The sequence below is a fragment of the Trachypithecus francoisi genome, unplaced genomic scaffold (assembly GCF_009764315.1).
Source record: "Trachypithecus francoisi isolate TF-2019V2 unplaced genomic scaffold, Tfra_2.0 Lachesis_group16, whole genome shotgun sequence".
NCBI lineage: Eukaryota > Metazoa > Chordata > Mammalia > Primates > Cercopithecidae > Trachypithecus > Trachypithecus francoisi.
This window is the reverse complement of record NW_022681461.1, coordinates 29,261,091-29,287,670: the sequence shown is the minus strand read 5'-3', so window position 1 is coordinate 29,287,670 and position 26,580 is coordinate 29,261,091. Positions and strand designations below refer to the sequence as shown.

The 26,580-nt window shown below is 41.9% G+C and overlaps 2 protein-coding genes across 3 annotated transcripts in view; one reads left to right on the top strand and one right to left on the bottom strand.

The window, feature by feature from the left end:
• The window catches only part of PGM5 (phosphoglucomutase 5), a 178,761-nt gene extending 164,225 nt beyond the window's left edge, over positions 1-14,536 (top strand). For both annotated transcript variants that reach the window (XM_033237162.1, XM_033237161.1), the window contains exon 12: positions 14,336-14,536. In XM_033237162.1, coding sequence (XP_033093053.1) covers positions 14,336-14,425 — 90 coding nt within the window. In that variant the 3' untranslated portion in view covers positions 14,426-14,536. The remainder of the gene's footprint in view (positions 1-14,335) is intronic.
• Positions 14,537-19,691: 5,155 nt separating this feature from the next.
• TMEM252 (transmembrane protein 252) lies at positions 19,692-25,555 on the bottom strand. Its single transcript, XM_033237160.1, has 2 exons — positions 25,209-25,555; positions 19,692-22,149 (listed from the first exon to the last, which is right to left on the bottom strand). The coding sequence occupies exons 1-2, from the start codon at positions 25,484-25,486 to the stop codon at positions 21,915-21,917; spliced, it is 513 nt and encodes a 170-aa protein (XP_033093051.1). The 5' UTR covers positions 25,487-25,555; the 3' UTR covers positions 19,692-21,914.
• Positions 25,556-26,580: the final 1,025 nt, after the last annotated feature.

Sequence of the window (26,580 nt, the reverse complement as noted above, 5' to 3'; positions counted from 1 at the left end):
GTCGTTTAAAATTAAAAAACAAAATTAGCTTTAAAAATAAATATAAGGAAACCTAAAAACATTTTGATTTTTTCCTTATAATGCTATCCTAATTTCTAAAATATTAAATATCAGCTTCTTACCAAAATATCTTTTGTTTTGGCGCCGGTTTTACCGCGTCTAAAGCACGTGCTTAACCAGCTATTGGTTAACCCAGTGATGTTTATATCCACAAATCACTGAGTCTTGCTGGATCTTGTTTACTCAGCCTGAAAAAGGAGCATGAATGAATTTGCAGCAGTCACACAAGTCCAGAGGTCACTGGTCATCACTTCTCTTGCCAGATGAATGGGTTTGACAAGCCGTGTCCAGCACAATCTGCCTTTCCCAGCAGCCTTTATGTTCCAGCCCAGATGCACAGCACAATCATGTTTCCGTGCCTTTCAGGAGAAAGCTACCCAGGTGTCATGAACTGGTGGTGATTCCGGTTTACTTTGAAGTGGTGTCCTTCCTTGGTGTACAGTAAATCATTTGCTTTGCTTATATAATAAATAAGAGTGTATCTTAACAAATGGGGACTGACAGTGAACCTGGAGGTTGGCTGTGGCCTTCAGAAGGAAGCTCTGGAGTAGTGTGTGCAATTAGCCAGCGCCTGGAGGCAGCTTTGCCTGGGCTTCCCACCATGGTCATGCTTCATTCACATGGAGAATACAGGATCTGAGATGTCAAGGGGAGAATGTGGCTGTTTTTGCTCTCCTGTCTACTCTTGGCTGATTTTAAGTTCAATACCCTAATCCCAGAATGAGAATTCCTGTTCAAGATGCAGGTGAGGGAGTTTCCCATCCCTTGTTTTTGACTCCCAGGAATGCTGGCAGGCCTGACAAACTCCAGGGAGGAGCATCTCAATGCCAGAATGCTTAAGCCTTGGGCAGGAGGGAAAGCAGTTAGAGGTTTATACAATTTTGGTATCGTGTTTGTGTTTTTGGTTTTATTTTTGAGCATTTTTGTTGGTACAAATCATCACATGAGGCATACTTTGGCAGGCTGGGTCTGTGTACTATACCGTCATGATATGAGATGGAAGGTAGATGAGGCTGAGAGAGTGGCTTAAAATGTAGACTTCATTATTATTCAGGTATGGGGAGGCCAACAGATGTTGAGATGACTGATAGTTTGTTGTTCACAGTTCCCAAGAGGAGGGGCACAACACGGCACACAGGGCCACACAGGGAAGCGCCAGGGTCAGACAGGAGGCAGAATGAGCAAAGGAAAAATGTGGGTGAAGCCTTTTTGGGGATTCTGTGGGAAAGGCAAGGTAAAGCATGGTGAGCAGGTTTAGGATTACCTTGTTTGAATAATTTCAGCAGGCTCTGGGGCATAGGGACTGTCCCTAATTGCCTGGTACCTACCCTTGGGGTGGTTAGGGCAGAGAAATAGTGGCCCAAGTTTGAGAGCCCTGTGTGGGGCTGAGAAAGGAAGTGTTTGGTTTGCATCTGAAAGGTAAGCTCTAGGGTGTGGTGTTTGCTATCTCTAGGAATTAGCTAACCCTGGGAAGAACAAAACCTTCCAGAGTCAGCCAGGCCCTAAACTGTCAAAGCATTAGAATTAAAAAACACCAGCTTAACAGCCAGAGGAAAAGACAAAACCACTGTCACTTTCTCAGGTGGCTAAAATTGTTAGGCAGCACCCCAAGAAGATTTTGTTTTTTTCGCATACCATCAAGGCTGGATGGCCTCTGATACAAACATTGGGCTTTCAAATCAGCTACTTTTGTTTTGAGTCCTAGTTCTGCCATTTTCCAGTTTTGTGATCTTGGGCAACTTAATTTCTGCATCAGTCAAATTGAGATAGATATACTTCTTATTTTATATTGTTTTAATAATTAAATCAGGTAATTCGTATACATAAAGAGTTTTGCACAATGCCTGTGTAAATCAAAGAAAACAACCAAGATGAGCCTTAATCATTTTAGAGTTTTATTTTGCCAGGGTTAAAGGTCATGGCCTGTGACACAGCCTCAGGAAGTCCTGAGAACATGTGCCCAAGGTGGTTGGCTTATACTTGGTTTCATACATTTTAGGGAGATAGAAGTTACAGGCAAAGACACAAGTAACACATGTAAAGTATACATTGGCTTGGCCCAGAAAAGCAGGACATGTCAAAGAAGGAGAGGCTTTCAGGTCATAGGTGGATTCAAAGATTTTCTGATTGGCAATTGGTTGAAAAAGTTAAGCTTTGTCAGACGAGGTAAAGTCAGTATAAACAAATGTTTGAGTTAAGATAAAGAAAGTTGTGGAAGCTGAGGTTCTTGTTATGTAGATGAAGCCTCTAAGTAGCAGGCTTCAGAGAGAATAGATGGTAAATATCTCTTATTAGACCTCAAAGGGTGTCAGACTCTCCAGAAAAGATCTAGCAAGGGACAGGGATTCTCTACAGAAGGCAGATTTCCCCCACAAAAGATGGCTTTGTAGAGCCATTCCAAATTATGTCCAAGAATATATTTTGGGGTAAAATGCTTTGATTTCCTTCAGTGCCTGTTATCTGTCATCTGATGCTGTGTCAGGGTCAGGTTGGAATTTAGTATCTTATTGCTGCAAAGAGTCTGTTCTGTCAGTCCTAGAATCTCTAACTGTCAACACCTAAGCTCCAGAGAGGAGGATATATCGAGGCGTATGCTATCCCCTTTTCCTGTCATGGCCTGAACTAGTTTTCAGGATCCTTTTGGCCAATAATGGAGGGCAGGGAGATGTCCATTCCGTCAGTTTGGGGCTTAGAACTATGTTTTTGATTTATACCTGACATGTAAATAAATGTTCAATAAATGTTTATTGTCATTAATGTTATTGTTTCTGCCTTTTTTTTTTTTTTTAGATGGAGTCTCACTCTGTCACCAGGCTGGAGTGCAGTGGTGCAGTCTCAGCTCACTGCAACCTCCACCTCCCAGGTTCAAGCAATTCTCCTGCCTCAGCCTCCCGAGTAGCTAGGACTACAGGCATGTGTCACCATGCCTGGCTAATTTTTGTATTTTTAGTAGAGAAGGGGTTTCACCACCATGATTTTTATTAATAATTGTTGACTGGTTTTCTTGTCACATGAGGATAAAAGATTCCCAGATTACTTAGCAATTTGTTTTATACTGCAATTGACTTGTCCTTTTCCCTCTAAATTACCATCTCAGAGAGCAAACTGGATCCATGAGAAATGTCCCAAGAGAACTGACAGCTTCTAAAAACCTAGGTCTTCTCTGAGAGCTCCCAGGGCTCTCATGACATGGCATTTTAGATGTACCATGCTTTGTCAGAAGGTTCAAGGATGAAGTGGAGTTTCTCTACTTGTCTCTCCATTCATGGAACAAATTCACTACGTTCCTGGCTTGGAGTAAGAGGTAGTAAGTAGGAGTTGTTCAATGATTTCATTTCATCCAAATAATGTGCAATCCATTGGTTGTTCCAAGTTCTTTTACCAGAGAGAAAGGGCTTGAACACTGGAGTGGGTGTGTGACGAAAGGCAGGTTCATTGAAGAAAGGACCCCTGAAGTTTCTTGACTAGCCAGGAGGCATGTGCTCTCTGGCTTCAAGGGGTTAAACAGAAAAATTGGTTGCTTGGAGAAGGAGTCAAGTTTTTTTCTGAATAGGCCCAGAGAGTAAATAGTTTAGGCTTTGCTAGCTGTATTAGTTTGCTAGGGCTGATGTAACAAAGTATCACAAACTGGGTGGCTTACAAAACAAGAACTTGTTTCTCATTCTGGAGGTTAGAAATCTGAGGTGAGTGTGTTGACAGAGCTGGTTCCCTCTGAGGGCTGTGAGGGAAGGATCTGTTGATCTGTTCCAGGCCTCTCTTTTTGGCTTATAGAGGGCTATCTTTTCCCTGTGTCTCTTCATATCATCTTCCTTCTTGTGTGTCTCTGGGTCCAAATTTCCCCTTTTAATAAGAACGCCTGTTATGTTGGATTACAGCCCACCCTAATGATCTCATTTTAACATGAGTACCTCTGTAAAGGCCCCATCTTAAAATAATGTCACATTCTGAGCTATTAGCAATTAGGACCTCAACATATGCACTTAGGGAAGACAAATTCAACCTGTAACATTAATCGTATGGTCTGTGTTACAACTTCTCAACTGCCACTGTTGCACAAAAGCAGCCACAGGTAATACATAAATGCATTAGTGAAGCTATATTCCAATAAAACTATAGGCACTGTAATTGACTTAAGATAATTTTAACATGTCACAAAATCTTATTTTTTTCCCCCAACCATTAAACATAAAAACCATTTTTATGGCTGCACCAAAACCAGGTGGTGGCCTGGGTTTGGCCTAAGGACTATAATTTGTTGACCCTTGCCTTACAGGTTTCTGAATATGACACATTATTCACAATTTCTGATTACATTCAGTACAGCATGCATCAACATGAGTTTCGCTAAACCATCCACACTGTAAAATTTAAAATTACGTTTGTATTTGTGTATATTTGTATATATAGATGAATTGTAATGTTTTAGGGGAAAAAATATCAAATCTCTCTGGAAATCTCCAGCATTAGGCTTCTGAGATTGAACTCCGTAGCTTTTGATTGCAGCCAAACATGAAAGGGAAACGATTGTATTTGTGAAATCAAATTCCTTTTTCAGGTCTTTTGTTTCTTGTCAGAAGGGTTCTTCGTTTTTCTTTTTAAAGCAATTGCTTACACATGATTTTCAGAAGAGCAGCACTATGTCAGAAGAAAAGGGGAAAACGTTAATGGATAAATGGGATGAAGAAAGAAAGTATGAATATGAGCCCTGGTGAATTCTTACAAAGAATGGGAAGCAAACACGTGACATGTCAGTAGTCACTCCAAGCCAGGGAGTGCTGTGACATTGCATGCCCGTATGAATGGGGCTTCTGGGAGCTGGTAACAATGTACTAGTGCATTTCAGTCACATTAACAATGATCTTCAAACCCAGTCTCCAAGGAATCTCACCCCGTTTCCCTAGGAAGTAGCAATTCTATTGGTTTTGTTCTTTTTCTTTGCTTTTAATTATACTCTTGGGAATTACAGTTAGGACAGTCGGTGTGGTGTTTAACAAAAGCTAAGAGACTTTGATGATATACTAAGATTTCCCAGTTTTACGTTTTACACTGTCTTTGACCATGTAAGTGTTTCTAGATTGTTGAATCAAGCCGCTGGCTCTGACTCATATCAACCCATGTTTTTCAGAATTTGCAGTCATTATGAATTTGCTTTCCTTTTAATGGATAAGAGTTGATAAAAAGTTTAAAAGAAAATACATTTACACTGTTTTTAACAGTGCTTTATACTTTTGCTACACTAAGGGTAGTTCTTGGACCAGCAGCATCAACATCACCTGTTTGCTGCTTAGAAATGCAGAATCTCAGGCCCCAGCCCAGATCTACTTACTCAGATTCTACATTTTAAAAAGCTCTTCAGGTGGTTCATGTGCACATTAAAGTTTGAGAAGTCCTAATGCTGGGCGTGGTGGCATTAGCCTGTAGAGTGCCATCTACTCAGGAGGCTGAGGTGGGGAGGATCCCTTGTGCTTAGGAGTTGAAGACCAGCATGGGCAACTTAAGGAGGCCCTGTCTCTAAAAAAAGAAAACTGATGCTGGCTGCAGTGGCTTACACCTCCAATCCCAGCACTTTGGGAGGCTGAGGTGGGTGAATCACCTGAGGTCAAGAGTTAGTTTGAGACCAGCCTGGCCAACATGGTGAAACCCCTTCTCTACTAAAAATATACAAATTAGCCAGGCATGTTGGCAGGTGCCTGTAATCCCAGCTACTTAGAAGGCTGAGGCAGGAGAATCGCTTGAACCTGGGAGGCAGTGGAGGTTACGGTGAACCAAAATTACACCACTGCACTCCAACCTGGGTGACAGAGTGAGACTCCGTCTCAAAAAAAAAAAAAAAAAAAAAAAAAAAACGAAAAATAAAAGTGTGAGAAGTCCTGTGATGGATGACCTTTGGGATCCTTATTTCCACCTCTGCTTCGCAGGATTGACGTTGTCTCCAGACCAGATAAACCCTCTAAGGCCAAACCAAATAGGATGCATTTATAGAGGTGCCTGGCCTCTATTTCTTCCTCATTTAGGAAAATCATAAAGCATGCAGAAAATAACCCAGACAAATGTGCCAAGATCCTTGAAGACTTGTTCCTGCTTCTCAGGTCAATTAACAAAAAAAGAAACAAGAAAATCAGTTTCAGTTTGCATCTCCATAGAAACCCTTCCTCAATATCAACTCAGCAGTGTTAGACTGTTTTCTTCACACAATTATACTAGCTGAGCTGAGAGATTCAAAATAAACGTGGATGAAGTAAAGAAAGTTCTAATCTGATTTTGTCAAGGCACAAAGCCTTGCTAAAATTGTGGGTAGACAGTCTAGCACAACTTCAATTACTAGGAAAAGGTCAATTATTTAAAACACTTTAAATATGTTAGGTTAAATGGCAGCTGAGTCTAAAGGCAAAGGCCATAAAAGAACATGTTCCTTTGTCAAAATTGCATTCATAAAGTGTGCATTACACCCATTAATTTCACTAATAGTCTTTCTATTGTGGGGAAGAGTCTCTCCTCATTTACAGGGCTCATTTCCATGTTTTTAGTGCCTGGTGTTAATGACTGTCCCACTACTGCCTCCTCCATAAGACTCAGGTGGCCCTCGTGGCAGAAGTTCTCTTCTAGTTTGCTTTTGCTCCTCAACTCAACTCTGCCACTCTGCTTTGCTCAATAGGGAAGTCTTTGCTAACTTCTTTAGAATCTGATACACCCTTAAGGAATGTGTTCCAAAAGCTGTGATGTCTGTTCCTTCTCTTGTCAACATTGTCTTATGCAACTGCAATCTGATTGTATTCTCTCTGGCTCGATATATAGGGCATGGTGCACACAAAAATGCAGGCAAGCTTTCCTCCATTGGGTGTGTCACTGACCCTCCCGCTGACACAGAGAGATGTTGCCTCTGAGTTGAGTGGCTTTCTCACTCCAAGAGCTGGGAACACCTCAACATTCTTAATCTCTTTTTGTCTTTTATCAAAAAGATAACATGAACTTTATTTTATGGGCAAATAAACTTAAGCTAGGATTGTTGACTGTCTACCAAAGTTCAGCTTATTGGGACTGGTATGCAGGTCCACTCACTTGTAGCCTACTTTTTTATTAATAGCAAGCCAGGCTTATGGCTTTGATGATGATAATGGTAATAATAATAGTGTTCATCAGGACATATCAGTGCTCGCCCTGTGTGGGGACTAGGCAGAATGCTATGTGTTTTGTGTGTGTTATATCTCATTCTCACCACAATCCAATGCTATAGGCAGTCACGCTATCCATCTATGTTTTACAAATAAGAAAACTTTGGCCCTGAGAATTTGAACAATCTACTGTTTCTAAACAGTGTCACTGGTATTTGAACCTACGTTTGGGCCTCAGAGTCCAAGACCTTAATTAAGGTCTTTATTATGTGCCTTCAAAAAAATATGGGGTGCTCACCCACCTATGAAAAGTAAATTGGAGTAGACCAGCGTTCCCATCTTCAATCTGGCGTAGTTAATGCACCTTAATCCATCCTTTAAGAATGTTATCAGAGGCGGTCCTCAAGCCCCACAATTCCAGACTAGTAGGAAGTGTGGTCTCTCTTTCAGTCCTCCTATTCCCTTTTATGTCCTCAAATCCTTTCCCAAGGGCTAGTCCTTTCTTATAAGGCTGTACCCTCTGGAAGCTGGAGAATGCCACTGTGCTACTTTGTAACTGGTTACCTCAAGTAGGCTGTGGGGTGGCAGTTATGGGAAGTATAGAGAGTGTGAACTCCTCTCCCAGAGAAGCAGCATCACCACCCTGGGGTGAACCTCACCATGGGTAGGTCTGAAAGGAGGTAGTGGGGTGAGCCTCCACCATCTGGCCACTGAAGAACCCTGCCTGGGCCTTGGCAGTCCCTCAACATGGGAGGGGAAAGAGCGCACACTCTCAGGGCTCCACTCAGCCAAGAGTTCTCCTTGCCAAAGTGGGCCTGGAGTCTCAGCCTCTTTGCTTTGTGATGTCCCCGCACAGCTGCTTTGCCAGCTCTAGTGTGCTCCTAGGAGGGCTGGGTTGAGTGGAGACAGTTCCTGGATTTTGTGTTTATATAGTTCTGTGTGTGTGTGTGTTGTGTTGTGTTGTGTTGTATTTTTAAGACGGAGTTTCGCCCTTGTTGCCCAGGCTGGAGTGCAGCGGTGCAATCTTGGGATACTGGTACATGTTCAAGTTTAAGAACCACTGCCTTAGACTATGCAAACAGCATATTGACTGAAAATGAATGTTTGCATAAAATCCAGAAAGAAAGCCTGGCATTCAGGTTTAGCAGGTTTTAAACAAAGTGAGAGTGTTGTTAGTTGATCCTAGGGATCAGGAGAAAGTGGCATTTGTTATAAATCTCCATTTTATGGATGTCAGAATGTCAGTGTTTTCTGTTGTTGGATGACCTGCATTCTCTGGTTTGTACTGACTGCCCCAAAAGATGAACTATGGTAATTATCGTCATCCACACCTATTCACTCTCCACCCGTGACTCCATTCCTTCCCTGACTGTACAAATGCGCATTCCTCATAGAGACCAGCCCAGCACTAGGTTCCCTCCAAAAATTCTGACAAATCTTGCTTGATAAGTGATTATGATTCTGGTTAGGGTATTGTTTTCCTCCAAAAAATTAGTTAAGTATTTACTTTGAGTCTTTTGACATTCAGATCATTTACACCCCTCCTGTCTATTGCTTGTCCCAGGCTAAGAAGTTCAGTTTGTTAGGTTTTTTTTTTTTTAAATGAATCTAATTTTACATGAAAGTGGATTATAACAATGACATAAAGCAAAACAGAAGATGGGAGAGAAAGTAAAAAGAGAAACTCTCTGTGCCTTTCCAGGGAGTATGAACAAGTTAAAACCTAATCTAGGATTTATGTGGGCTAGGATTAATGTGAGGTTAACTGGGTGCAAAATTTAAGTGGATGTAGATGCCAAAATACTTAGTAATCAATATAAATATTGTAGTGCAATTAAAATCAAAATCAGTGTCCAAAAAATTCATGATAAACATAGTGTCAAAACTTTAAATAGAGAGAGGATCCAATTCCCCCTGTAGCCTGTCCATGTTAGTGGACAGCAAACATCCAGAAAACCTTGCAAGGTGGCAGAAGATGCCATCTTGAAAGGATGCATGACCTGCTTGGTTTGGAGCAAGATAAGCAGTCACTGCTTCCTACTCTTGACTGTAGAAAAAATATGTTAGGCACTCTAAAAAACACTGGAATTAGAAAAACAATGCTATACTCTAACATAGTTTATTAAAGTCTCTATTAATTTATTTCCTTTATTCACAAAGGGTCATTTTGGAGTTTCTAGGACATTCACATAACCCACATAACTGAGAACACCTCTTCTCCCACTGTCTGCCTGGTGTTGGTCAGGGAGGAAGACTGGTCAGTCCTACCCAACTCCTCATCTGATGTGGGACTCATCTGGTTCAACAGGGTGGCGATCCCACAATTTCCCTGCTCCTCCCCATTCAGTGCATATTGTCTTTCTCTCTTTATCCTTGTCACTCTCAGGTCTTATATGCAGAACTGTATGATGGAAAGTGCAGTAGAGAAGGCCACTCTATGTTTTTATCCCAGCTCAGCCACCAAACAGATGTGTGACCGCGGGTCAATCCTGTGTCGCACTGGGCTTGAGCGTTCTCATCTGTGCCATGAAGAAATCAAACATCATCAGTCCACATTCCTCTCTGCTTTTGAAATTCTGTGCTTCCAGCTCCATGTTAGAAAACTCACATCCACAGTTCATAAGCCCTCTTTTTGCTCCTCATTCCAATGGCCTGTCCAATTGCCTCAGGAAAATTAACTCCCGCCCCCATGAGGCGTGGTTGATGATATGAGAGAAGTGTCTGGAGCTTACATGTATCAGAGGTGTGATTTCTAAAGAAAAACATGAGTAAAATCCCAGTACTGCTGACCCTCCCACATGTACACAATGTCCTCCAGGAATGCCCACAGGAGTCTCTATTTGCCTCATCATCTTTTCATCAAATATATCATTCATTTACTCCACAAAGATGTATTGAGTATCTTGTAAGCAGTAGATACTTTTCTTAGCAATGAATAAGAGAAAGTTTCTGCCCTCCCTCATGATGTGGCCACTCATTCTAACACATATATACCATCATACATGGTGTAGTGATGTCTCTGTCAACAACAGACCACATATTCTATGGTGGCCCCAGAGTATTGAAATGGAGCGTGTATAGAAACCTGATACATGGCACTTGATACTGACATTGTGAATCAAGTAGGGGAAATAATTGATATTTAGTGATGGTGCTGGGACATTTAGTTTCCCATATGAAAAACAATATATAAATAAATATATACATATCATCTAGGTTTGTGTAAGTACACTCTATAATGTTTGCATAAGGATGAAATTGCCTAACGATGCATTTCTCAGAACGTGTTCCCATCATTAAGTGACACATGACTATTTAATTTATACACTCAGGGAAGAAAAAATAAATTAGTTCATTAGTCTTAAAAATGAGAGCTTAACTTGAAGTTTCCTTTCCACAAAGCTGGCAAAAAATTCAATCTTGGGTATTTTTAGGGACTTCTTCCCAGGCCTTCCTAGGATCATACAAAATCTAAAGAAGTTGTGTGGTTCCTGGAAAATGGCTGAAAAGACTGAACATCAGTGAGGTAGTTATCATTGATGTGCTTCTTCCCAAACACTCATATTTCCCTGAAGGCAGATGACTCCACAGCATCTGTGCCAGATTTGCCCAGGGCTCTTGGCTCAGGATGGGAATCCTCATGTTCAGGGGTTTCTTCATGTGGCATCTTCTTCCCTTCAGCTTGCATAAGTACCACAGAAGCCCTCTACTCTGACATGAACAGAAGGGACAAGTGCTTGGTTGATGAATCCAGAAAGAGAGTTAAGTACGTCCACTATACACACAGATATCCTATTACACTTTTATCATAAAACATATAAGTGTACATGCATTTGCCAATGTTTTGATTTTGGTCCAAGACCTTTTCTTTAATATGGGCACACTGTTTGCCATTGTAATCCTCTTTCTTCAAAAGATTCCCACTCGTAATTCATCATCTATAATATCTGTCTTTGATTCCTTTTATTACAATAGGAACTTAGTGAAAATTGTGAAGCAATCTGAAAAAATAATTCTTCTATAATTTAAAAATTTCTCCCCAATATTTTGTAGTGTCTCACCCACATCTAATTTGACAGGATTAGCTAATCACCATTATCTGTTCTTTGCAAAACACTCAACTTAATTTTCATAGAAAACAAAAGTCATCTTATTTGCATTCACATTTCATTGGTTCACATATAATTAAATTGCGTAGTCTCAATAATTAGTACAATAGGCATTAACATATTGGGAACAAACTTAACTGACTCCTGATAAACACAGAACTCAGCTGCTGAAGGTAGAAGTAGGTGAGCGTATTAGAGAGTGACCTATTGGTCGCGGACATCTAGTGAGCTATGGATGTGAGTCAGGATGTTTTACTGAAGTGGAAAGCATGTGTTAGTTTGTAGAGTTAAGTGGAGATCAGTACAGAGAACTTCTCTGGTGTTTACCATATTTGTTAAAACTTGCTTCCCCACCCTTTTGCCAAAAGGTACCACCACTTAAAGATGTGGAGTCAAAAAATCTTGAAATTTACAGTGATGTAAAACCGAATATGTTTCAATCCTTTAGTTCTGTAAGTTTCAAATTCATTTCCATTGCTTTTTCTTAAAATAATAGCATAGTATATGTTTATCTTTATTTGCCCTCTAAAACCTCAGCTAAAGTGATTAAGTTTGACTTCGCTCTCTTTCTGTCTGAGTTTAACTTCTTTGATAGGTGTTAATGAAGAATTACATAACCAAAAGGGGGGAGCAGGAAAGAGGGAAGAGAAGACAAGAAGAGGAGCAAAGCTAAAAATTGAATTTCTGTACAAAATGGGCACTTTGCTCCTAAAGAATAGAGATCCCTCTATCTTGGCATCACATGGGATATGTCCTGGCAAAATGTGTCAGTATAAAATGTTTCTGGGCACCAAGTGGGTTATTAAGAGGAGAAGAATCCCTTCTGTTTTTATGAATCAAGATGATCAACATGGAACCAGAGGAAAGTGCCACTTTCCTGTGTTCTAGATTTTCATTTTTCTTCCAGCTTCCAGGAGTCTATGTGAGCTTGTCCATCTAGCCATCTTCATAGAGTAAGATAATTTAATACTTATAACCATAAACTGCTGCCAGATCAATATTTCCAAAGCACAGCTCTGATGTCACCTTCCAACCCAAAACACTTCAATGCCTCCCTTTGCCTAATGAATTAAATCCTTACACCTTACCCTAGCATTTAGGTCCCTCCCAACAAGGCTGGCTCACATCTCTCAGGATTCTTCTGTATCTATATGCCACTCAGGACACAACGGACTGCTTGTGCTGTCTTGTACCTTGTGCATTTTCTTGTGTTCTTGTTGTGTGGATTGGAATGCGTGTACTCCCTTCATGCATGGGAATAGGTTAGGGCCCACAAGGAACTGAATTCCTTTCCCCCTCCCAAAATGCAAGCTTTATTTTCCTGAATTACAGAGTTTTTGTTTCTTCCCTTATCCTAGTGTTACCCAAACTTCTTTTCTATCAGTATCTCTATCTTAGTATGTGTCTTTATTTTTTATTTTATTTTTATTTTTTCTTTTTAGAGACAGGCATGGTCTCACTTTGTCACCCAGGTTGGAATGCAGTTATGCAATCATAGTTCATTGTAATCTTGAACTTCTGGGCTCAATCCATCCTCTCATCTCAGCCTATCGAGTAGCTAGGACTACAGGCACACACCACCGCACTCAGGTGATTTTTGTTTTTTTTTTTTTTTTTTTGAGGCGGAGTCTCGCTCTGTCGCCCAGGCTGGAGTGCAGTGGCCGGATCTCAGCTCACTGCAAGCTCCGCCTCCCGGGTTTACGCCATTCTCCTGCCTCAGCCTCCCGAGTAGCTGGGACTACAGGCGCCCGCCACCTCGCCCGGCTAGTTTTTGTATTTTTAGTAGAGACGGGGTTTCACTGTATTAGCCAGGAGGGTCTCGATCTCCTGACCTCATGATCCGCCCGTCTCGGCCTCCCAAAGTGCTGGGATTACAGGCTTGAGCCACCGCGCCCGGCCTGATTTTTGTTTTTTGTAGAGATGGGGTCTATGTTGCTTAGGCTGGTATTAAACTCCTGGCTCAAGTGATCCTCCACCTCAGCCTTCTCAAGTATTGGGATTACAGGCATGAGCCACCACGCATGGCCAATATTTCTCTTTAAATTGACGCGCTTTGTTTTCACCTCAATCTACTTATTTATTATAAAAAGTACTCTACATGGAAAAAACAATCCCACTTGATAAATATAAGCACATCATGAACATGAATTCAATAAAAACATGCAGTGACTTTACCTTCTAGCTGGGTAACTCTTGCCTGAGGCATGCACTATCTTGGTTAAAGTGTTAAAGGTTGGCAGCAAACAGAGTTTCTCCTTGACGAAATCAGAAGGATTGAAGAGGAATGGAAAATAGACTGATTTTCTCACTGTTTTATTAGCAATACCATATCCATGCACCACTGAAAATCGTGAGTGTTGCACGCTCCACACCTCGGAAAACAATGCCCCAATCCCATGAAACAATAAGAAATGAGTCTTCCTCCTCCTCATGTCCTTCACCTTCCCAAGAACCTATTCCTCAGGCTTCTAAAGCATGCCCACCTCCTCCAGGGAGCCCACTGAGGTGCCTCATAAGCCCAGTGTTATGTGATGGGAAGGCATGATCAGTTATTTCTGCAACATTGGCCAATGAATTGGTCTGTCATTTCAGAAACATCAGGATTGTAGGTTCTTTAAATCCATGGCCCTAGGATGAAGAATGAGCTTTTATTCTCGTGTGTCTATGTGTGTGTGTGTGTAGTGAGGATGAGGGTGTAGCAGCAGAAAACTGGGAGTTTTCTGAACTCCCTTAATTCACAATGCTGTCTTCATACAGTGCTCTCATATCTGGTAGTTGGGCTGTACATTTTCCTATTATAAATAAATTTCTTTTGAAGCTGGTTAAGACTTTGGAGATCACCTTCTCCCCCTACTCTCCTGCCTCGCCCATTCCAACTTCCATTGGTGGAGGATGAAGCAAAGGTCGAGAGAGGACAGATGTCCTGCCCATGCAGACTCTGTCTGTAAACAGTGAATTGGAATCTAAGTCCAGATGCTTATCATGGAAATCTACCAGATGCCCCAAAATGTAACTGACTTGAGTTGTTCACAGACTTTCCTTTTCCTTTTGCAGGCAGTACTGAGCCCTCTCATAGCCATCGCACTGAAAATATCCCAGATTCATGAGAGAACTGGCCGGAGGGGACCCACTGTCATCACCTGAGCAGAGGAAAGATCACTCACCAGGGCCAAAGAGAGTGCTCAGCGGGAGATGCTTCACTGATGCCTTCTTGCTACCTGTTTGTGCCTCTTATGACTTTGGAAAAACAAAAGATATTTTGCTTTTGGGGGACAGAGGGTGGGTGGGAAAAGAAAAAAATTCCATTTGGTTTTGGTTTTGTCCCATTCCTCCAAATGCAACAGGGCCTTTAGCTGTCTGTTAAAGCTGCACAATCATTTGATATCTACATTTCATCACACAAAGGAACCTCCCCTTTTGACAATGACTGGGCTAGGCAGCTGTTAATCACAACATCTGTGCATCATTGGTGCCAAGCGAGAAAATGTTCTAAAATCACAAGAGAGAACAGTGCCAGAATTAAGCTGACCCTAAGTCCCAGGTGCCCCTGGGCAGGCAGAAGGAAACACTCCCAGTATGGAGAAGGGTTTAGCTTTTCATCCTATGTCAGGTCTACACTGGGGGAAGGTTTTATTATAGAACTCCCAACAGCCCACGTCACTCCTACCACCCACCTGATGGCCCTGCCTCCCCCATCCCATCCCCAACACCCCTGTACCACCTTCTCTCACATCTTCTGAAGCTTTCTACAAATCACAATGGCACCCTTCCAACAAAATATATCAATAGGTGTTTTCCTCTCTTATTTTGTTAAATAATAATATTTTAGCTATTAAGCTGGATACCTTCTTTCAAATTCAGCCATTCAGTTGTAAAGGTGGGAAGAAGTTTCTTGACAAGACTCTGCAATTAAATGCTTACAACTGGGGGGAACCCTTCCTTGATTATATCAAGTATGTTGGTACATGGGTTTATACAAGTTCCTCTTGAGACGACAAAAAGACCACCATGTGTGAGAGCTCTTTGACTTTGCCAGTAGGGGCCTATCTTAATGCACTTGTTTGGACACGGTTCTGATCTTATTTGTAATGGCTGCAAAAGGAGAGGATGAAATGCTGTAAAAGTAGGAAATGAAGTGGATGCTGGAAGAAAATGTAATTGGTGGTACAGCTATGGGCCGGATGATGGAGGGAAGGGTGGGGACCCCTGCCGGCAAGCAGGGGGTCACAGCTGGCTTTTCTTGCTTGGGAAAAGGGTACTGCAGCTCCAGCAGCCTCCTCTGTACTCAGCCAGGACACCCGTGGGACCTGTTTGCATCTGTTTTGCTTCTTTGGGAACGGCACAGTCACTTATCCTGCCATTTGCGGAGATGACCTGGTGCACTTTGACTGTTGAGCAATGCATTATTGCTGTAGTCAAGGTTAGTGCAAGCAAGGAAACATTCCCAGTAAGGTATTTGTTTCCATTTTCTGTCTATGCTTCTGTCAGAAACTTGTTAGGACATTTAGTGGCCAATAAAAAAGAAATTCCTAATTTCAACCTTATCCAAGGATTGTAGGTTTTTACTTATTTGTTTGTTTCGCCATTTGATAAACTCCAGTACTGGTCACCTATCCTGATAAATCTGCCTTTCAGAAAAACTGCAAGGGCTGTTTTTCACTATTATGACTAGACATGTATTAAATGGAACAGAAAAGGTAAGTTACTCAAAACTGCCTTTGGCAGTCAGCAGAAGCTGAAATGGCATCTAGACCTCCACTGTAACTGTCTTCATTTCAAAATAATAGGAAGGTGACTTTGAGCTGAGATTCTAAAATTTAAAAAACCATTTCAAGATTGATCACCAATGGAATAAAATTCCATAGCCTTGGTTCTCAGGGTCTTGTATCATGAGTGGACGTCCATGCTAGCCATCCATGTGTTCATTAATCACGGATGTGTTAGGACACTCAGATGTATTCTTAGGTGTATCAGCTCTAGGTAAGAAAATACTTATTTATTTTCTCAAGTTGCCGAACTTTTAATGATCTCTAACTTGTAAGTTCAAATGTAAATTAGTCCTTGCATAAAAATTATATTTCTTTGTTTTTATATGGAGTCATGTGTGGCCAGTAGCCCAAATATATATTTACCCAGCAGTCCATCCATTCATCCATCCATGTGTTCACTCATTCATTCATTCATTCAGTGAATATTGGGCAACTCACCTAGGCAGGGTTCTGTTTTAGATGGGGCAGAGAAATGGATAAAACATTATTCCTGATCTTATGAGCTTATAATTTGGGAATAGGAGGCTATGACAAACATATACAAATAATCAGATAAAAATGTTACAAGAGGCACAAACAATGTGCTGTGGGACTACACAGAGAGAGAAAATAGACTCAGAGATGGTGGCATGAGAGTAGTTTCCCAAACAGTAGAGTTTCTTGGGATTTGTAAGCATTTATAGAATTTCATGAAGGGTGAGTGAAGTCAGAAGACAGACTAGGAATTGAGGGTTAGGATGGCTGGAGAGGAGACTTGCTTGGGGTCTCCTGAGGAGGTGGCTTGATGCATGGGGTTGAAGCGGGCACAGGGTTGTGAATGTCAGGCAGAGCAAAGCCTTGGGCCCAGCCACCAGAAGAAGCAGCTGCGTAGCTGCCTATTTTTACAGAGTTTTTTTTCAGATAGTTGTCAAGGGAAGGTCTTTTGGGGGGTCTAGGACACAGTCACTCTCTGGAACCTGGCTCTGATTCACATCGCCAAGATATTATTTCTGCCTTACATGAAATCCAAATTTCTCTTGCCAAACTATATGTTTGTATGTCCTCTTGCCTAATTCTCAGGAGAGGAGAGAGGCAGGAAGTCACTGTTCCCCATATAATGTTCTTTATGTTCTTAAAGATGAAGCTCTAGGCTGGGCATGGTGGCTCACACCTGTTATCCCAGCACTTTGGGAGGCCGAGGTGGGTGGATCACTTGAGGTCAGGAGTTTGAGACCAGCCTGGCCAAAATAGTGAAACACTGTCTCTACCAAAAATACAAAAATTAGCCAGATGTGGTGGTGCATGCTTGTAATCCCAGCTACCCAAGAGGCTGAGGCAGGCTAATAGCTTGAGCTCAGTAGGTGGAGGTTGCCATGAGCCAAGATGGAGCAGCGTGTACTCCAAGCTTGGGCAACAGAGCAAGACTCTATCTAAAAAAAAAAAGGAGTTGTAGTCACTGATCTTTAAGAGTAAATGACTTGGCCAGGTACAGTGGCTCACGCCTGTAATCCCATCATTTTGGGAGTCCGAGGCAGGCCGATCACAAGGTCAGGAGTTCGAGACCAGTCTGGCCAACATAGTGAAACCCCGTCTCTACTAAAAATACAAAAAAAAAATAGCCGGGTATGGTGGTGTATGCCTGTAATCCCAGCTATTCGGGAGGCTGAGGCAGGAAAATCACACAAACCCGGGAGGCAGCAGTGAGCCAAGATGGTGCCATTGCACTTCAGCCCAGGTGACAATGTGAGACTCCGTCTCAAAACAAACAAACAAACAAAAAAACAGAGTAAATGACTTTAAAGGTCCAAAAATTCATGGGAACGGCAAGAGTCAATCATACAGGAAACAGTGGATAGAGTGTGACAACCGCCAGGGCAACTCTGGCGATCTGCTGTTACAGAGGGGTTCACTCATTACACCACGTGCCTACAGAAAAATGGCAAGCAACACAATACATCACATGCTGGTTTTCAACCAGGGTGGGTGTTTGGAAATGTGTGTGCATATGCCAGAGAGGCATTTAGTGGCAGTAGTAGGAAAGCAAACACGCTAAATATCCTTCTTGGCGTCAGCCAGTCCCCCAGAACAAAAATTTGTTTTGCGTCACCCAGGAATCTTGAGTTTATTAAATGTCCTTGAAAATAGATAGGCAGTCATTATTAAAATGAGATCGTTTATCAACTTGTACTGATCTGAGTGCAGTATACATCCACAGTATTTGCAGGACAAATTGTGTTGCATGACATTAGAGGCGGAAGGGCTTGCATGTGACATGCAGGCTTTCTGCACAGGAAGTCTCAGCTTGATACACAGTCCCATGGATCAGTGTAAGGCATGGGGTTTACTTTGACATTCATATGGGTGTGGGGAATTTGAAAAGCATCTGTAGGAGCTGGTAATGATATAACTGTGTGACTCCATTCCGTTGCTGGATCACGCACTGGATACTCTCAAAATATGTGGACACTGAAATCCCAGACACCTGTCTTAAGGAGCTTCCCATCCCTGAATATAGAAGGTTCTGAGAAACTGTGTGCCTTTGGAAATAATGTAACTGCCAGTAAATCAGTCTTTGGCCCTTTGACAGTTACAAACAGCAAGAGATTATCCGAAGCAGCAGAGCTTACAGAATGTCTGTTCCACTCCGACCAGCTGGAGTCCTTACTAGAAGAAATAGCCCATGCAGTTGACGGCCCACTTGGTATGTGAGTCAGCCTAGGTTGTCACGGAACCTTACAGAATATGGAGAAGATATAGATTATAAGTCCATGTCTTTATCATCTTTCCATGCCTATTTGCACCTAATATGTGCCCTGCAATGCAGGGGAGCTAGAGCAATGCCTCACCAAAGACAGTATATTTAAATAGAATCTTAAATGATAGGAGTGTCAGTAAAAGCAATGGTAAGGTTTTGCATGGAGGGTGGAAAATGAACACAGTACATCTCAGATATGCAAAAGATGCGTATAACTTACTCTATAATTGAGGATAACTGACCTTATCCTTACCTTCTGGAGTAGTGGTAAGGCCTACTCAAACTTTCTGCTCAAAGGGACATTATGAGATTATAATACTGGAGGGTCTTCAACTCTGAGAACTTCCCTTCCCCATTGACATGTGAACCTACCATCCACAATTGAGAGAAGAGAATGAGCAAAGACTCTTCGTAGTGGGGATTTTTCTCTTTTCACTTTCTCATTTTGCAAGTGCTCTCCCTGTCATTCATGGAACTGTGGTTTCCAATCCATGACCATTAATTTTATAAACCTGAGAAGGAAGAGCAGAGGCAGTATCTATTTATCTTGAGTGAATCATCTAGGGGATGACTAATATAGTATTATGAACCGCAATCAGATTACTTTTGTCTGATTTGTCCAGTGGATTTTAATTGCTGGGTCTCTCGAATGTAGAATTTGCTTTGTGTTCTACCCTTGTTCTTGACACATGATTCAGAGTATATATGCTTAAATCAACAAATAACTATTAGCATTTTATTTTCAAAAAGACACACCCAGGTTATTTTCCAGATCAATAGTTAGAGTTCAATAATGTTTGGGTTTGCAGAAAGATCAACTCATTCTGACACTGTTAGTTTAACCAGAGAATAATACTTTGAACTATGATCTTTTTTTTTCCGATGCAAAAAAAAAATAGCAAAAGAAAAATTTAAGTACAAAATTTATTGCAGTAAATAGATTTAAACTATTTCTTATGTAAACCAAAATCAACATTTGTTTCACTTGACTACCAGTAGTTGGAAAAACTATTACAAATACAAACTCTGGAGAGAACACCAATGATGGTGCTTGTTCAAGTCAGTGAATGCGCTCAGACCACCAGGGAGAATTTCAGGATAACTCTCTTAGTAAAGTGATAGAGATGACCAGAGAGGAATAATAAATTACATTACTAATAAATGATCACTTCCTTATTGGACAACCATGAGTGACCTTCATATTTTTATGCCCTCAATGCCAAGGATTTAAATAACAGATTCCCAAATTCGTGCTTCATGGACAAGGATTTCCTTTTATGAAGCTTCTTATGCATTTGTCAGGATACACTTTATCTATGCACTCAGCAATGATGGAGAAGAGGAGGCCACAAAGGAGGCTCCATCCCATCTTGACCACCCTCTTCCTCTTTGAATGATCTACATCCTTCTCACCAACTGTCTAAAGCCCCTCCTGTGCCCATTCACCAAGGGCTGTCTCCATTGTGAATCATTCTTCATCATCCATGTAACAATCGGGGAAACTATGCTATGAGGCGAGGGACCAGTTTCTAGGCAGAAAACCTGGAGGACATTTTGCATATTTTAAAAGAAGCTGATTAGCCCTAAAGCAATCTCTGCCGCTTCTCCAAGGGCTTTAAGATATTGCAGCAACCCTGGGGCTCCACTTTCTGTTACAGCCCATTTTCTGAAGGGAGAGAGAAATCCAAACTGTCTCCTAGAAGAAGAGAAGTTAGGGCTACCTAGCTCAAAAGTATGAAGTAAGCCAGTCCTCCCATGTCCCTCTAGGGACTCTTCTTCACCCTCCTAGAAGTCATTGTGTTATTGGAAAAGTTTCTTAACTTCTCAAAATCTCAGTTTTACGCACTTGTAAAATGGGAATAATCATAGTGCCTATCTCTTAAAGATGGAATGAGGGCTAACATGCATGAGAAGCTCATGGCACAGAGCCTGCCATATAACAGGCATTCCACACCTGTGAAGCCAGCATGAATGCCTCACTTGATAGAGGAGAAAACTGAGGCCCGGAGAGATGAAGATCCTTGGCCCAAGTTCAAAAGCATCAGGCTGCACCTCTTTCTACCACCCTGCAACCAGACTTGTCCTCTTGTATTTAAAACACAAAACAATAAAATATAATAAAGTTGAAGAGAAACCATCAGTTTTAAAAATGAATGTCCTGAGTCTAAAAGTCAAGATCTGTATCTTGAGACACAAGAAATTTCTGTTGATGATGAACATACATCATTAGAGTTTCTTTTCTTTCAAATTCTAGAGATTTATAAGGGGATTCTTTGAATTACATAAAAATATTTTTTAAACTTTATAAGATTTATATCAAGTGGTATAATATCATCTATGGCCAGTACAAATTCCACCCTATGCCCTGGAATTCCATGTATTATGAATTAACTATTCTGTCTGTTCCATTTGGGTCTACAAGCAATCTTATCATGTCTGTTTGTATAAGGACCTCTTTTTAAAAAACAGCTCATTTAACATTTTGTGTTTGAACCATCTTGAAGGCAAATATTACAGTCATTTTCCTTTTACATAGAAAAAATACACATCATGAAAATAAAATACTGCAAAATAACATTCATGGGTTCCAAGGGCGTATCTCCCAGGATGTGAAGTACTGCTTCACTCTGGTAGTATGGCCAGCTGGAGGAAACTAGCAAACAAGCTACCACCACCAAAGGCTGAACAATCCATAAATTAAATAACAAACCTTCCCTTTGAGATTACTAGGTGATATAGAACAGGAAGGCATGTGGCTGTCCTGACAACCAGCATCTATTCCTCCCTGGCTGGAGATGAGGTGGTGGGAGGGAAATTGAGTAGGAGCAGAAAGAATCTCTGTAAGCAGAGCTCTCAGAGTAACACCTTTGGGGACCCAAGGCCTGCCGGGGTTAGGATTAGTGTGAATCCTCTGAAATGTCTGCTTGGTGTTGGCCACACCCTTCCAGGGCCCCTGGCCTGCCCTGGCATGGCCAATTATGTCTGGAATTCAGGGCTGTCATCCCCTCCCCAAGCTCTCATGTGGGGTCCCTGGTGTGGCTTTTCCTTCCACAGTCCCCCGTTTGCCTTTATCATCGGTAGCTGCTCCCCACAGCGGCGGCATCATGAGTGCTGGAGAGCTTTCTCTGCCTCAGCACTCTTGGCCTTGCCTCTGGGCATCCTCTAAGGTTGCTGTCACCACCAGGCCGGCTATGGACTCTCTATAAGATGGTGGGGCCTCTGGGTGAGAGTCATTTCCATCCTGGAATTCCAGGCCCGTCTCTGTATATAGAGGTGGAGGAATGCCAGAGGCCTCTCTCTCTGCAGGACAGTTCTGCTTTTCCACCTCAAGGCTCTCTTCATAAGCTGGAGGGTAAAAGTCTGGCCTAGGGGACAAAACAGCACAAACATGCATGCGTTATTCAGGCATTAATGCCAAAGAGGCAGACGGCTGCCTCTCTCAGCTCAAATTGTGCGAAGCTAAACTGTTAAGAAACATGGATTTTTGAAACAGATGTACCTCTTCCTGGCATCACCAGTTTTTTAAAAAATGTGCTGCTCTTCCAAAAGAACCTTTTTATCAGCCACAGGATGCCTGCCTCTAGTCATATTTTTTTCCCAGTGGGTTATGCCAAGCTATTCCTTCTCTATTGCTCATTCACTCATGGAAACAGGGCCATTCAGTGTGAGATCCTTGTCAACAGTAGAGGAGGTGGAGGCTTTGGATAGGGAACTTTTCTCTACCGAGTACTTAGTCCATTCACATCCTTGCTCCCTTTCTCCCATGGCATCATCCCCTCAATTGCACCCACTTTCTCTGATCATCACAGTCAACAAAATAATGAATGAAAACCAACATTGTGCTGATCCCTGAACTATACTAGATGCCCCGTCTCTATCCTAACACCCTTTCAAGACTCAGTAGCTAGTTTCAAAGAAAACATACAAGCATACTCATTTCTCACATGATACCAACTGACAACTTTATGTAGATTTCAGTTGCAACCCTTTCTATGACAGTAGGCTAAAGCAGCCATTCGTTCGGGGGCTGATGTACTCATTGGCCATCTTGCCCAGCATTGCTAATTGCTAAATCCTCCTGGCTTCTCCATCATGAATGAATCTGGGAGAGGGGGAGAGGAGAGGAAGAGAGACCGGTGAGCTCAGTTGAGTTGTGTATTTATAGAGCCATCCTTCCAGTGCTTACAGGGAGTGTTTATGGTGTGTAACCACAACAGAACAGGGACTGCCATTTGTAGCCACAACTCCATTCCAAATGTTACCAGGCCCAAAGCCAGTCACTGAAGAAGTTGTCTACTGTAAGGCATAAATCTCAGCCTTCACTCAGAAGCCAAGGCTGAGTCATGGGGCACATGTGTAAAGGCATTTTACACAGAAAGGTGAGCTGTTCCCTGGAGTGATTTGAAAGGTTCCAGGATGACTGCTGCCTGCCCCAAATCCCAGCTACCTCTCCCAACCCCACCCTCTTTCAACTGCCATCCACATTCCCAGTCCCCTGAATTCCATCACTGGAGACCCATTTGCTTTGATATCTCAACCTGGGTATCCATTTTGAGTGCAAATGCTTTGGAGAAATCTGACTTCCCAGGCTGACTTGCTAGCTAATATAATATATAATCTAATTATATGCAGCGAGAAGAGGCAGTAAAATGGGGGTGTAACAATGTCCATAATTGACTTTCAAAGATTTCGGTATACTGTAATATTATGCATGTGTTAGTCAATTTGAGCTATATCCTAAAGGCAATCAGTTACATGTATCAGAAATTCACACTCTAGAGGTAGTCCTCTAACATTTATACAAAAAGAAATCATCACTCTAGAGGCATCTTCTACAATCACTTCATTTATCATAATTTTTAATCAAACCCAGAAACTCTGCTGGTTTACATACAGTATTAGAGTATAACACTGTAAATAAGTTTTGGTTTTCATAATTATCTTATTAAGTAGCATAAAGGATGCTGAAAGTGGATCTTCACGGGTAAGATTACTTGTATTCAAGATACATGGAGTAGCTAAAATATTTTAGATATTTTCTACTCTTGCACAAAGAGGGCAAAATAATTTATAGTCTTGTAGCCTGTATCTTGAGAATGATGCCTAGGGTGTTATCCCTAAATGGTCCTGTGGCTAGCCAAGAATTAGGAGGTTTCTTGTTGCCTGATACTGACTATAAGATTAACTTAATCTTTTTTCTTCTTGTGGTAAAATATATATAACATAAAATTTACTGTTTTTAAGTGTATAGTTCTGTGGCACTAAATATACTCATATTGCTCTACAACCATCACCTTAAAACTCTCTACTCATTAAACAATAAGTTCCCAATCTCTCCTTCCACCAGCCCCTGGAACCACTGTTCTACTTTCTGTGTCTACGAATTTGACTACGCTAGGTACTCATATAAGTGGAATCACACAGTATTTGTCCTTTGTAACTGACTTGTTTCACTTAGCATAATGTTTTCAAGTTCATCCAAGTGGTGGCATGTGCCAGGATTTCCTTCCTTTTGAAGGCTAATATTCCATTGCATGTATATACCACATTTTGTTTATCTACTTGATGGACATTTGGGCTGTCTCCACCTTTGGGTTATTGTGAATAAATGTTGCTACAAGCATTGGTGTACAAACATCCGTTTGAATCCCTGCTTTCAGTTCTTTTGTGTATAAACTCAGAATGTAGAATTGCTGGATAAAATGGTAATTCTATATTTAATGTATAGAGGAATCTCCACACTGTTTTCCACAGTGGTTGCCCCATTTTAACATTCCCACCAGCAATGCACAGGATTCCAGTTTCTTGACATCCTCACCAACACTTGCTGTTTGGGTTTGTTTTTTGATGATAACTATCCTAAGGTGTGAGGTGGCGAGATAGGATGAATCTTACCTCTAGAATATTATCACCTTACCCTGAAGGAATGTTTTACGCAAGGTGAGATCACAACACCTAAAAGGAGAGTAAACCGGGACTTCTCTGAGCTCACAGAGAATCCAGGACTCATTTCATGTCGGTTTCCTCATTTGTTGTGTGGCAGAATTTGTTCTGGGACTTGCTTTCCTTAGAACCTTAGAACCAGGTTATGGGAAGTAACTAACCACCACCTGCCACTAATTAATGACAGCTGCCATGATAAAACAAATGAGCCTGGGTTTCTAAATTGGCTTAGGTGGGTTTTCACTGGGGGTAGTGGTAGGGTTTCTCTGAGATGAGTTGCCCCTATATCATGGTTTTCCGCCAAAGATGACACCATTCTTCCTAATAACAACCCCAGAGTAATTCCCTGACAACAAGGCTTTGGTTCTAGACAGCCCATGGGATATGCAAGTTGCTCCATAGTAGGATCAGAAATTACTCAGATCTTATACAGCTCAGACCATCTCAGCCCTCCTTGGTCCCTCTGCTTGTCAGCAAGTACCTGTCCACTGTGGCCAGGGGCAGGGCCCCATGAGCAAGGTGTTGTCCAAACACATGCCTCAACACTCCTTTGCGTTCAGTCACCTGGCGGTAGTTGCTCCAGAAAATTCCACTCAGAAGGATCACAAATCCCAGAGGCAGAAGCAAATAGGCCGCAATCAGGCTCCCCCGACAGTTGAATATGGAGTCCCAGGAAATGAAGAAGGCCCCCAGGCAGACCATCAGGAAACCCATCAGGAGGGCAAGAGCACAGAGAACGAGGCCAGTTCTGTTCTGCATCCTTGCACCTTAGGAACCCAGCACCCTGATCCTGCCGCTCCTCTGCTTCCCCGCTTGCTCCAAGGGAATGAGCTCATTAGCCAGCTTGCAGTTTTATATGCTCTGGGACCCACTGGCCTTTGGACAATTAAATGAAACAGGCACTTAGAAGCTATTCATTAACCATTGAAAGTAACTGTAATATCCTTGGAGAATCAGCCAAAAAACAGCATTGTATACTGCAGGAAGGCGTGGCTTCGTCTAGCTGTTTTGCTCTTAAGAGTTGGGTAGGACACTCAGCTGTTCCCAGTTATTTGAACGTATGGCCCTCCTTTGATTAAAAGGCACTGGTCTCTCAATCCCCGTGGAGGGCAATTCCCCACTAAAAGCTGGAGAAGTTAGCATTCTTTAAAGAACGATCTTCTTTGTGGTTTGGTAAGAAATCCCTTCCTAATTCCTTCTCCCTTTCTCTGTACTAAAAAGGCATTTCTTCAAGGTTGTTAACATGTTTATCTTGCCTCCCTCAACGAATCCCCACTTATTGCCTCCACACTATGATACTGGAATAATTCCAAGACAAAAGTTCAGAATGTGAACTCCGCGATTCCTGCTCTGTTGACAAGAGGAAGAGCTTGAGTGGGAGGGGAAGGAGAGTGCTGGAGATAAGGACTATAACAGTCAGAGCCTCGGGAATTTGGGGGGATTTGGGGCCTGTAATTCCTGCAATCTTTCCCCCTTCAAAAAGTACATATGAAATATAATTCATTTTAGAGGATGCTGCTAAAAATGTTCCCTGTCCTCTCCTCCACACCTCTGCTCTATGTAGCATTGCCTCAAAAAATCTTTCCAACACCAGCCTTCTGTTTCCTGGCTGGAATTTGTTTTCTTTAGCTTGACTGTCTTTGATTGTGGATAGCTTATTTCAGACTTGGTTTATGCCCCGGCTCTGCCCTTTTTTATTTGACACTGTGGCACGTCTCTGCCAAAACCCATAGGAACCCTGGGTTGCTTTTACTCAAGATAGCTTCAGTTCCTCTTTGCGGCTGTTCCACTCCACTACTCAGTTACCATTGTTTTCCATTTACTTTCCCAATGAGAGAAGCAGTTTTTTGTGC